This window comes from Caretta caretta, chromosome 2 (genome assembly GCF_965140235.1).
Source record: "Caretta caretta isolate rCarCar2 chromosome 2, rCarCar1.hap1, whole genome shotgun sequence".
NCBI lineage: Eukaryota > Metazoa > Chordata > Testudines > Cheloniidae > Caretta > Caretta caretta.
In genome coordinates this window covers 106,611,627-106,624,502 of record NC_134207.1, presented here as the reverse complement: position 1 = coordinate 106,624,502, position 12,876 = coordinate 106,611,627, and the positions used below count along the sequence as shown (strand labels likewise).

The 12,876-nt window shown below is 38.8% G+C and overlaps 1 protein-coding gene across 3 annotated transcripts in view; it reads right to left on the bottom strand.

Moving 5' to 3' along the window:
* The window catches only part of GPLD1 (glycosylphosphatidylinositol specific phospholipase D1), a 41,116-nt gene extending 28,674 nt beyond the window's left edge, over positions 1–12,442 (bottom strand). Inside the window, exons 1-8 of one of the 3 annotated variants that reach the window (XM_075125352.1) lie at positions 12,200–12,285; positions 9,169–9,357; positions 8,980–9,035; positions 8,594–8,716; positions 5,814–5,892; positions 3,736–3,833; positions 874–984; positions 121–169 (exon numbers count right to left, since the gene is read on the bottom strand). In XM_075125352.1, the coding sequence (XP_074981453.1) occupies positions 121–169; positions 874–984; positions 3,736–3,833; positions 5,814–5,892; positions 8,594–8,605 (349 nt within the window). In that variant the 5' untranslated portion in view covers positions 8,606–8,716; positions 8,980–9,035; positions 9,169–9,357; positions 12,200–12,285. Of the gene's footprint in view, positions 1–120; positions 170–873; positions 985–3,735; positions 3,834–5,813; positions 5,893–8,593; positions 8,717–8,979; positions 9,036–9,168; positions 9,358–12,199 lie in introns of all 3 variants that reach the window. The other 2 variants (XM_075125351.1, XM_048840000.2) reach the window with 2 other exon arrangements.
* Between the last annotated feature and the right edge of the window lie 434 nt (positions 12,443–12,876).

The following is a 12,876-nucleotide window of genomic DNA, read 5'->3' as shown; positions in this document are numbered from 1 at the left end:
ACACCATCAGATCAGCATACAGGTGGCAGAATCATCCCCACAATTTGACTATGCACTAGACTAGGTATTCACAGAGGGACTGGGACCTCATTGGTTCATATCAGTCAAAATAAAAATTACCAAAATCACCAGTACGATGAGCATCTGAGTATGAGCCATGAAAATCAATCTGGGGAAAAATTAAAAAAAGAATATTTCATGTATAAAACCAATTACAATAAGCCAATTTTGCTCATCCTTCAGTACAAACAGAAAAGGACAAGTAAAGTGACACTAAAGTTGATACGCCCAAAATTTAGCCAACTTTGTCCTGAAAAATGTTTTTCATATCAGTTTTCAGAGTAACAGCCGTGTTAGTCTGTATTCGCAAAAAGAAAAGGAGTACTTGTGGCACCTTAGAGACTAACCAATTTATTTGAGCATGAGCTTTCGTGAGCTACAGCTCACTTCATCGGATGCATACCGTGGAAACTGCAGCAGACTTTATATACACACAGAGAATATGAAACAATACCTCCTCCCACCCCACTGTTACCCCACTATTACCAGCAGGACAGTGGGGTGGGAGGAGGTATTGTTTCATATTCTCTGTGTGTATATAAAGTCTGCTGCAGTTTCCACGGTATGCATCCAATGAAGTGAGCTGTAGCTCACGAAAGCTCATGCTCAAATAAATTGGTTAGTCTCTAAGATGCCACAAGTACTCCTTTTCTTTTTTCATATCAGTGTGTCAAGTTAAGCATGTGCACATAAGTCTTTCCAAGGTCAGAGACCTAGATTTTCCCCCCGGGGTTAAAAGCCTATTTGTAAATACAAGTTACCAATACCAATATCTACAGATATGATTAACCAACAAAAATGATGTACACTTACTTCTCCCATGGTCCTTAGAAATCCTTGATCAATGCCCAAGCTATGCCAGCTCACATCTGCCACCATATGTGAGGCAATTCCAAACAGGAAAGCCACCAGTTTCTCTGTAGCCTAAACAACAATAATATGTACGTAGTAATGTCCAATCACTTTACTACAGCCCCACTATCTTTAAAAAAAGTTATTAGCATTTCATCTGCTCAGTGCATCAAATAAATATACAATTCAGCAACCATTTCTCTCTAAGGGCTCTATATTGCAAGGTGCCGAGAACTCTGGCCCAGAACCTCAAAGGTATTTAGGTGCCTAACTCCCATTGATTTCACTGGAAGTTAGTAGCCTAAATACCTTCAAAGATCGGGGTCTTTGTTCCTGATCCTGCAAGGCATTTAGTTATATTCCTAACATTAAGTACTGCATTAGGTCCAAGTCTACAGAGTTACATGCTTGACTTTACTGATGTCAGTAGGCCTACTCATCTGCTTTGAGTTAGGCATACCAGTGCTATGCTGGAACAGGGACAGAATATTCAGCACGATGACATCCTTCAAGACTGAGCCCACTTAACCATACTTATGCTAGTAGTCTCATGGACAAGGCAGTGGAGTACCTGGGAAAGCACTACTCAACATAAAGGTAGAGGAATAAAGCACTGAATAATTTCAGAGGAATTCCTTTGTCACTTAGGAATAGACATATCCACTTCTAATACAATATGATATGAAGTCCCACCTTGTGTCTAATTAGAAATTTATTTCAAGCTTTCATTGGCAAAAAGTAGAGAAGTTATTTGTGAACTCATTCCTCAGCAGTGTTGGTTGAGTTTCTTCAAGAGTCGGTGGTCTTCCCTAAACCATGATCACTTTTAGAGATTTTTTTAAAATATGGAACTGATACATTTTTCCTCTCAACAACTTTACAGCTCATGAAAGTTAAATAGTCCACATGAATAGTACTGTTCAGAGCCAGGGAAAATGCAGGCAGCCTCTGCACAAGCTCTTTGCATTCCTAAACCTGGGAGGTTTGGGAATGCACTTCAGAGCTGATCTATAAAATGCCTTGAATTGCTATTGCAATTACTGGATTCTCCTGAGCAAAGACTGGCAAAATTTTACAAAACTGGTAAACTCTCCAGGGGGCAGGAGCTAGGATATGACCCCCAAGGATATGATCCAGCTGTGGCTGGAAAAAAACAACAACCCTGACTGTGACCCATGGCCAGAAAGGATTAAACATCCTGCAAAATAAATGACTCAAATTCAACCCTTAAAGACATGTGGGGAGATAATGTTTGTGTTTTTGTGTATTTACATATGTATGGGCAGTGGTCAACAATGTAACAAACAGTCCCTGTCTATGCCATATTCTGACAATTCAAAGATCAAAAGAACATCCTAACATTTAAATGAAGTGTAAACATGGGATAGCTCTGTATTCATCCCTCTTTGAAATGTATAGCAAATCATTGGTGAATGGTGGAGGAACAGGGGATTGTTTTATGTTAATTCGTATAGCTAAGTACCGATGATGGACCCACTTCAAAGACCTGATTACCTGTTGCTCCCCAAGGGGCTCCAACTTGTCAAAGAAGACCTGAAATTATATAAAAGTTCCTTGGGTCCTGATCCTTTTTATCTCAGGTCTGCTTAAGCTTCATCCAGGGAAGTTTGAGTTGCAAGATGAGATCCCAGTTAAGATGGTACACCCTGAATATGATATGACATTGGACTATAACCTATGAGCTAAATTTTAAAGGAACTCTTTGCAACTACAAAGCTCACCATCTCTGCTATGTATCTGAACCTCAAGAATTGAACTCATGTCTATGTATATTGATCTTTTAACCATACTCGCTCCCTTTTCTTTTTAAATAAATTTTAGTTTAGTGAATAAGAATTGGCTGTAGCGTGTATTTGGGTAAGATCTGGAATATTCATTAACTTGGAGGTAATGTTTCTGATCCTTTGGGATTGGTAGAACCTTTTCTTTTATATGATGAAATAAGATTTTCAGAGATCTTCATCATATTTGACTTAGGTACCTGGATGGAGGCCTGCGGCTGGGTTACTTTAAGGGAACTGTGTTGTTGGTATCTGGGCAACCAGTCAGGTCATCATAAAGAAGCTGTTTTATGCTGGTTTGGTAAATCTAATTATTAAAAATATCCCCCAACTTTGGGGATTATCTGCCGCATTCTTTTCAGTTCACCCTAATTGAGTGACCTCAGCTGGCCCCCACTGGGACCCCAGTCACACTGATATCTGAGAGTTCTATCTCAAGATCATGAGTGAGACTTAATTTTACTTTGAAATCGCTGTCAGCCCCGGGCAACTGGGCTCCGACTGACAGCCTGGGAAGTGGGAGAAGGTACCCCATTGCAGCCTCGCCAGGCCTTGGGAGGGCAAAGAATCCTAAAAGGAGCAGAGGTGAGGCTGGGAGAGCTGAACCATCACCTGGAGGCAGCTGGAGGGCTGATGGGGCTGTATTGATGGTGGGTTCTGAGCAGGTGGGGGTGAGTGCTGGGAGGGTGAACTGATGGGGTGGTGATGACAGAACTGATGGGGGATTGGGGAACAGGATTAATTGCTGGGCAGGAGAAAAGCAGATGTGGGGGTGAGGGGCCCAAACCACATGTCGGAAAGTGGGCAACACTAATTGTCACATGCACACACCCTGGTGATCGGCAGGGGAGTTCAAATATCAAGAGACCGACCTAAAAAACATAATTTTTTTTTAATCTTGTGATTTTGTAGGGTCCAACTCATGATTTTTGATCTCTTGAAGTTGGCAGTATTGTTTAGGTGAAAAAGATGGTTGGTAGAGGCTTTAAGAAGCCCATGCAAATTCAAGGGGTTTTCCTACCTCCTCCCAAGGCTGAGGATACTTCTTCCTGATGTAATGGATACTTGTGTTGAGAAATGGTGCCCAGTGAGTGTCTTCAGAAACATGATGGAATATTCCTGCAACATCAAAAGACAAAATTATACCTTGATTTGAACTGCTCCACATGTTGGATTTCTGCTCAATTGCACATTGAAAGAATGTTACTTTTGAAACATTTTATTGTACCAAGAATCACTGAAAAGCATTTGTGCATATTTTATATTGTCAAAACAGATACTACATTTACCAGCCATATTTTTGATGGAAACATGTGGAAGCCTTATTCCAAACCCCTCTCTGTCCTCATGGATTTTGAGTAAGTGAGATATAGAAAAGGATATTACACCTTAAGGGGAGAAGTCTAGCAGAGTGAAGAGAGCGGCTGGTGGCCAAATGAATGCACTCAATTTTATGGTAATACAAGCTAGTGGGGAATCCAGGCAAATCAAAATCCCATGCTTCAGGGCATGAGCTGACTTCCACAGGGGTCTGGAAGGAAATGGTCATCATCTCTGTGTACATGATTGCAAAACTGATTAGGTATATTATCGGTTTGTGTGGGGAGATTAGGTCTTTGTCTGAAGTATCAATCTCTGGCCTCGCTTGGACTTGGACAATTCAGATCTGGTCTCACCTGATAGTGAGCCAGGAGAGCAAATTCTGTGTGCCTATGTAATGCTCTGGGAGTTCATTTTACAGTGCCTAGTAGCGTAACTTTGAATTCTATCCAAGTGCAACTCTTGTACTGGGGGAGGAAGAGAGCAAATAGATTTTCTAGAATCCGGAAAGAAGATGGATGAAAAGAACATGATATTTTTGTATAAATGCTAACAAAATCGACAGGGTCTCCTGGATGATTTCACTGCCAACTATTTTCCTTTCACTTTTAAGGGGAGATGAATTGGAAGCATGGGAAGATGTAGCTATTGGTACCAATAATGCCAGTTGTAGTAGTAATTTTTTTATATGGACTTTTGTTCTCCAAAAAAAAAGGATTAAGATTCAAATTGATTTCAAATAGGCCCCCAAACAGTTATGAGATAAGCTATGTCTACACTGCAGCTGCGCCACTGTAGCGCTTCTGGTGAAGACACTCCAAGTCAATGGGACAAAGCTCTCCTGTCGGCTTAACTCCGCCTCTGTGAGAGGTGGCAGCTATGTCAGCAGGAGAAGCTCTCCAGCTGGCATAGCACTGTCCACTCTGCTGCTTAGGTCAGTATAACTTATGTTGCTCAGGGGTGTGGATTATTCACCCTCTCCTGAGCAACGTAAGTTTTACTGAAGTAATGTGTAGACCTAACTTAAGAGCAAACTGACATGTGTCTGTGACAGGGTGCTGAGTGAGAAGCACTTAATCAGCCCCTGCCACTGCAACCCCAATCAAGGGGAATGGATTGGAGCTGGCTGGATAGCCCTGTGTCTGCCTGGTAATGGGCAGCACCTGCCAGCCTCATTAGCCCGGGTTATTAAGGCTGCAAGGAAGCCAGAGGAAGGAGGGAAGAAAAAGACCAGGCACAGAGGTAACTGGGAGCTTTCTGGTCTGTTGCTGGCCAGGCCTGCACTTGGCAAAGTTGGCTGCGAAACCCATACATAGGTGGAAAGCAGTGGCGGGAAAACAACTGTAAATAAAGAACACTGGTGTTGCATCAAGCGAGGTGTTCCTGACTGATTGGAGAGGGCAACAGGGGGCCAAAACCAGAGAGGCCCAGTGTGCGCCTCGCTACAGTGTCTCTCCCCCCACCTCTGCCACCATTTCCAGCTCATCCCTTTTGTGTCCCATTATGCCAGTAGAACTTTAGAAGCCAGGCATGCCCAAAAAGCTAGTAGAATCTATGAACCTTAAGAGCTGATTCTTTCAGAGGATTGTGTCTCAGGAACCCCTTGCTCAAATAACCCCAAATGTGGATTACTATCCCTACCCAGAGCTCCAGGAAGCCACGAAATTTCAAAGCAATCCGAGGAACCATGCAGATTTTAGAGCATTTAGAAGAGTATCTTTAAACAGAAATTGTTCTTATCCTTAACTACAGCTCCACTATAATAAACCCTCTTCTTACCATTCCTGCAGATAACAGGATAAAAGGCATCAGGATAAAGGCTCCCAGCCTGAAATGCATCCTGGTGGTTTAGTAACAACTGTGAGAGGAAAGGATGAGGGAACAAGAAATCAGAATACAATTAACGACAACAGAAAAAGGTTATTCTGAATATTTAAGGTGCAATGAGTCAAAGACAACATTTACACTTCAGCAAGATATTGCCAAAGTAAAACTAATAGTCAAATACATTACTTCAGTTTGCAAGATTAGAGATGGGGCAGAAAAAAAAGAGAGTCTAAACTAACTAGTTTATATTGTAGTGATTTCAAAAACAAACACACAAAACAAGAAACAAAAATATTTACATTATATAACAAAAAATAAAATATTGGACAGACACTTAAGTAAAACCAGTACTCTGAGAAAACACCAAATAATATAAATAGGACTGTCGATTAATCACAGTTAACTCACACGACTAACTCAAAAAAATTAATTGCGCTTAAAAAAAATTAATCACGATTAATCGCACTGTTAAACAATAGAATACCAATGGAAATTTATTAAATATTTTGGATGTTTTTCTACATTTTCAAATATATTGATTTCTATTACAACACAGAATACAACATGTACAGTGCTCACTTTATATTTGTATTTTTGATTACAAATATTTGCACCGTAAAAATGATAAAAGAAACAGTATTTTTCAATTCACCTCATAAAAGTACTGTAGTGCAATCTCTTCATTGTGAAAGTGCAACTTACAGATGTAGAATTTTTTTGTTACATAACTGCACTCAAAAACAAATACAATGTAAAACTTTAGAACTTGCAAGTTCACTCAGTCCCACTTCTTGTTCAGCCAATCACTCAGAAAAACAAGTTTGGTTACAATTTGCAGGCGATAATGCTGCCTCTTCTTGTTTACAATGTCATCTGAAAGTGAGAACAAGCATTTGCATGGCACTGTTGTAGCCGGCATCACAAGATATTTATGTGCCAGATGCACTAAAGATTCATATGTCACTTCATGCTTCCATCACCATTCCAGGGGACATGTGTCCATGCTGATGATGGGTTTTGCTCCATAACGATCCAAAGCAGCGCGCACCGACATATGTTCATTTTCATCATCTGAGTCAGATGCCACCAGCAGGTTGATTTTCTTTTTTGTGGTTCTGTTTTTTTACAGTGCAAATATTTGTAATAAAAATAAATATAAAGCAAGCACTGTACACTTTGTATTCTGTGTTGTAACTGAAATCAATATATTTGAAAATGTAGAAAACATCCAAAAATATTTAAATAAATGGTATTCTATTATTGTTTAACCGTGCAATTAATCGCACGATTAATTTTTTTAATCGCTTGACAGGCCTAAATATAAATAATAAAATTTATATTGCATTGAAGGATACCAAAAGCACTTTAAACACACTACAGTAAAAACTGTGTTATCCAGCACTTTTAGCAACCAGAAAGCTCTATTAACCAGCATTACTGGTATCTCCCAATACAAATATTCAGTCTAGTAACTGGGACTAGTGTACTGCCCAGGAAGTTATGCAATTGCACATTCTGCACTCTACTTTTATGCAAAAGAGGCAGAAGATAAGTAAGCAAGCTGATATCATTCAAAAACCAGTCGGAGAACACTTCAATCTCTTTGGTCACTTGATTACAGACCTAAAAGTTGCAATTCTTCAACAAAAAAACTTCAGAAAAAGACTCCAACGAGAGACTGCTGAATTTGGAATTAATTTGCAAAGTGGACACCCTTACATTAGGCTTGAATAAAGACTGGGAGTGGATGTGTCATTACACAAAGTAAAACTATTTCCCCATGTTTATTTCTCCCCCCCTCCCCTCCCTCACACGTTCTTGTCAACTGCTGGAAATGGCCCACCTTGATTATCCCTACAAAAGGTTTTTTTCCTCTCCTGCTGGTAATAGCTCACCTTACCTGATCACTCTCGATACAGTGTGTATGGTAACACCCATCTCTGTGTATATAAAATCTCCCCACTGTATTTTCCACTGCATGAATCCGAGGAAGTGAGCTCTAGCTCACAAAAGCTTACGCTCAAATAAATTTGTTAGTCTCTAAGGTGCCACAAGTACTCCTTTTCTTTTTGTGGATACAGACTAACACGGCTGCTACTCTGAAACCATTAAAAAAAAGCAGCTTCCAGAGTGTGTCATAGGGTCATTACAGATTCAGCCCAATCTCCTACACCTTCTACATATACAATGATAATTGATGTTGATAATGCTGACCCCAAGGCACTGCAAGATCCTGAAGTGCCTTCTGAATCATCAAAGAAAGATAAAATTATGTTCAGTACAGTTTCAGTATTAAGTGTATTTTTAGTGATCTGGGCGTATGCCATGTGCTGGCCATAGTGATATGTAGTGTCTTAAGATAACCTACTGTATAGAAAACTGTACCTGAATACACCTAAGTGCTTCAAGAAACCAACCACTCTGCAGTGCAGTACTACTGCACGATTGGTAAGTACCTGTTTACTATTTTCTACTTTATTCATTTTATTGTATTCTAATTCTTTGAAAATTGATATTCCATTGGTAAGTATAACTCTTAGTTAACTGGAATTTTTGATTTACCGGCACCCCCCATTTCCCCAACATGCAAGATAACAAAGCTTTTAATGTATATACAAGTTTGTATGCACACATTCAATGCAATTACTCAGACATACTTAAAGAGAAGCATATGCTTAAAGTGCTTTTCTGGCTCTTGTAAGATTGTAGAAGTGGGCTCTAATTACACAAACCTTTTCTGTCATCTGAAGTGATATTACATGTGGCTGATGAAACACAAACTTGACTCTTGTTTGTTACTTGTTTTTGTTGTTAAATCTCCATTCCAAGAGTCATTGATTAATTCCTCCAGACATCTACCTCAAGAGGAATACAAATTAATTTAAGATAGTTGGTAAGAATACAAGTAGAAAAAATTCTGTACAACTACACAGTATATACCTAATGGTAGTTATTATATATTTATTTCTGGTTGCATGCAGCATAGGCAAAGCACTTTCCACACAGAAAAGGCGTGAATCTGAAGAATTCACTGTCTGAAGATTGACAAATAGACAAAAAGAGGGCAGAGGAAATTGTCACAACATATACGCAATTAAGCAGTAATATGCTTCCTTACCTTTCTATAGTTAACATTCCCTTCATGTTTACTGAAAAATTCCAGAGCTCGATGTGCTGAAAAACATATAATATTAAAAACTGACTTAAAAGTACTGTGGCTAGGCCCATCTTTAGTTAGAAGTACTGTCAAAATGTAGGTGCTAGAATGAATTTAAGAGTACTTATAACACAAGTGACATTGGCGTACAGCACATCACTCCTCTTGACATTTCCCATGTGGTAAATGACATGTTCTTCCTCATAGCAAATAGACGTCACTCGGTTTTAATAAATGCAAAGACGATGTTTCTTTGATGCTTTTGGACACAGACTGAGACCTTGTTCTCCTTGACTCTCCCATTCAGAGAAATCACAAGCTGCATTGGCCAGCCTAGTACTGTAACACAACAAAGGGTCTCCTTACATCCTAGCCCAGACTATCACAATTAAGAAATGAAATGCTCATTCACACAGCTCAGATACAGTGTGTTCCACAAAATTCTAGGTACCACTAGATAGAATTACTTTCAAACTTATATTCCAAGTAGCCTTGTAATTTTAATTAATTCTTATTATAGACATAGCATTTAAGTTTCTTTGTTCCCCTAAGGTATTGAATCAGATATAACCTGTGACCCATTGTTAATGTTTAACTACTTGATTAATTTTTACCATGCATGAAAAACAAAAATCTGCAGTCAGCAAAGTAAAAACAGTGTTTACTCATTGATCGGTTAGGCACGCATATTGCCAAGCAGTACTTACTAGACAAGCTTCACACTACAGAATAAAATAAATGGACATCACTCTTTTAAAGTGAAATATTGTTCAAACTTTGATTACATTTGACTTGTGTTAATGTGACAGTCCCTGGAGACAATTTATTTACACATATTCTCTCTGTAAAAGGATTGGGTTAAACTGCAAACCCAGCAGCTATTCAATTCTTGCTATCAATACTGGTTTCATTTTGACTATTAATGTAACTTGGACCATTGAAAACTATATTATACAAAGCACGCACAGACAATTTAAGGAACAATCCCACATCAGCAAGGGAATAGACAAGATGACTTAATAGGCCTTTCCAACTTCGTAGTTCTATACAGAACTTTTTAAACAGAGAAGGGATATAATTTCCAGTGCCTAGAATTCTTGGATTGGCAATTTATTTCCTCTATTCCTCCATACACAATATTAATCAAATATATTGATTCTGCAAGTTGATCTACGCAGACAGATCTTTAAAATGGTAGAGCCTCAGGAATGGACTTCAATGGAGCTCCACTCAGATGTATATGTTTGTCCATTCAAATCTTTTTGTATGGCCATAGCAAGTAGAGTGCAAGTAGAGTCCAACGAGTGGTATTTTCAGACAAATAACTAAAATATGGTTAAAAATTGTGACCCAATAGCAAATTATAAGGAACATTATTCAGGTAATCATGATCAATAGGTTAAATCAGTGGTTCCCAAACTTGTTCTGCCGCTTGGGCAGAGAAAGCCCCTGGCGGACTGGGCCGGTTTGTTTACCTGCCGCATCCGCAGGTTTGGCCGATCGTGGCTCCCAGTGGCTGCGATTCGCTGCTCCAGGCCAATGGGGGCTGCTGGAAGCAGCACAGGCCAAGGGACGTACTGGCTGCCGCTTCCAGCAGCCCCCATTGGCCTGGAGCAGTGAACCGCGGCCACTGGGAGTCACGATCAGCCGAATCTGCGGACATGGCAAGTAAACAAACTGGCCTGGCCCGCCAGGGGCTTTCCCTGCACAAGCGGCGGAACAAGTTTGGGAACCACTGGATTAAATAAATGTAGCCTTTTTTAATTTGGAAAATATATCAATTTTGTCCTTGATTAGAATGAACAGATTAAATTTGGAATAAATCTGTCAATTTTGTCTCTGAATTTTCTGCAAGCAGTTTGGAATTATCTCATTTGTGTTATTTCAAGTTACTGACAGAGGACCAGATTCTGCCACCCTTATTCACAGTAAGCACCTTAAGCCTAAATCCTGCAAAGACGTATGCACCTACTTAACTTTATGCACTATGGAGTTGTCCTATTAATTTCAATGGGACTACTCACGGTGTATAAAGTTAAGCATCTGCATATGTCTTTGCAGAATCCAGGCCTACAGTACTACTCACAAGAAGAGGGCCCAACGTGGCCCTGAATAAATTCTGTGCATAATCTTATTCTAACTTGTTCACAGTTGCAAATATTCAATATTTGACATTTGAGAAGTTTGATTGGCCAAAGGCCACATGCTATGTTTTTATTCCCTTTTTGGTTAAGATGAATACTAAGAGTCACGATTTCTGGTGCAAGTACTCACCAATTATGAATTTAAAATTTGTTGTGAGTAAACACTCTGCAACATTCACTTAAAATTCACTGTTTCCATTAATATTCTTGCAGTAAACTCATTTGGTAGAATATTTACAGAAAGCAATAATAAAATGAATTTATTTAAAAATTCAAACAAAAATATTTCTGATTCCTCTTCCCCTGCCCTCCACCCCAGTTTTCCCCATCTCTCCTTGCTTCTGTGTTGCATAATGTTATTTGGCATTAGCTTAACTGGATATCTACCTACCAGAAATAAAAGTACAACAGAGACTTTGGCACTTTTAATCTTATATGACAAATTCAGCATCATACTTCACTACCTATTTTACAAAGAAGTTAATATATAGTGCTTTGAAAATGTACAATATTATTAAAAACAATTCGAAAGGAGAAAGCTGAGATAATTAAGACACCCATGTAGCAACAAAGAACATTTAGAAATATAGATAAGCCATAAATTATTTCCTAGAAAATCACTTCTAATTTAAATATCCCATATTCAGTGATCAGAAAGATGATAGTATTGGTGAAGTTAAGCATTAGGCTATTCTTCTCTTCTTTCTGAAAACCAGACCATTTTTGTATAAGATCCATAGACACGAATACAAACATTCCAATTTCATGACGCACACATTTTAGAAGATAGAAGAATTCACATTGATTTAAACACCTAACATAAAAATAAACAGGCAAACTAGTGCTACAGCACAAGTTCCAGACAGGATATATACTCAGACATTCATATCTGCTATTTAGTCTAAGAAAGATGGAATTTGCATGATCACTGTCCTTCACTTTCCAGTGATCCAATTTTCTATCCAATCCTGTATTCATTTCCCTTTGCAAGCAATTTAAAATATTATGCTAAAATGCATATTTTGTATGTACCTTACCTATTTCAATATGTGTTGAAATACCGCACAGCATACATCTTTGGCACAGGCTGTAAACTATAATCAGCAGAACAGACCAAACCTTGAAACCATCCATATTGCTAATATACTGGCACATAAATCATAGCTTTAAAAATGCTTGGGACAGTATTACTGTGACCTTTGAAATCTAGGTTACAGTATATTTCTCTCCTTTCAAGCATGTCACTGACACAGAGGCTAAACTGTCAGGTTATTTGAAATGCCCCCATTTTCCAGTTTGATGTTAATCATTATCAGCATTTATCTTTTACGTCAGAGTGAATGTATCTTATAACCAAAGGCAAAAGAAATCTGTACTACAGGATGTTTCCCTCCTGAAATCTGTGGCATTTCTAGAGCGATGGGAGGGTAACTTCTATTCCTTGACCGTCTGCACTTCTGTATTTTAAATAGAGATATCATTGTAAAATAAAAAGGGTCATTCAAAAATATTTGTAGTATGGCATATGGCTGTCTTGTGCCGCTACATCAAATTTTATAGAAGACCAACACAATATTACAAAGTGGTATTTTTTAGCTGAAATCAACATAAATACCAGTTTTACAAGTTTCATGAGGCTTGAGGTGAGTAACCACAGAACTTATTACCCCTCCTCCCACCAACAACTGTGGTTTAGGTCCCATAACCCAGTGAA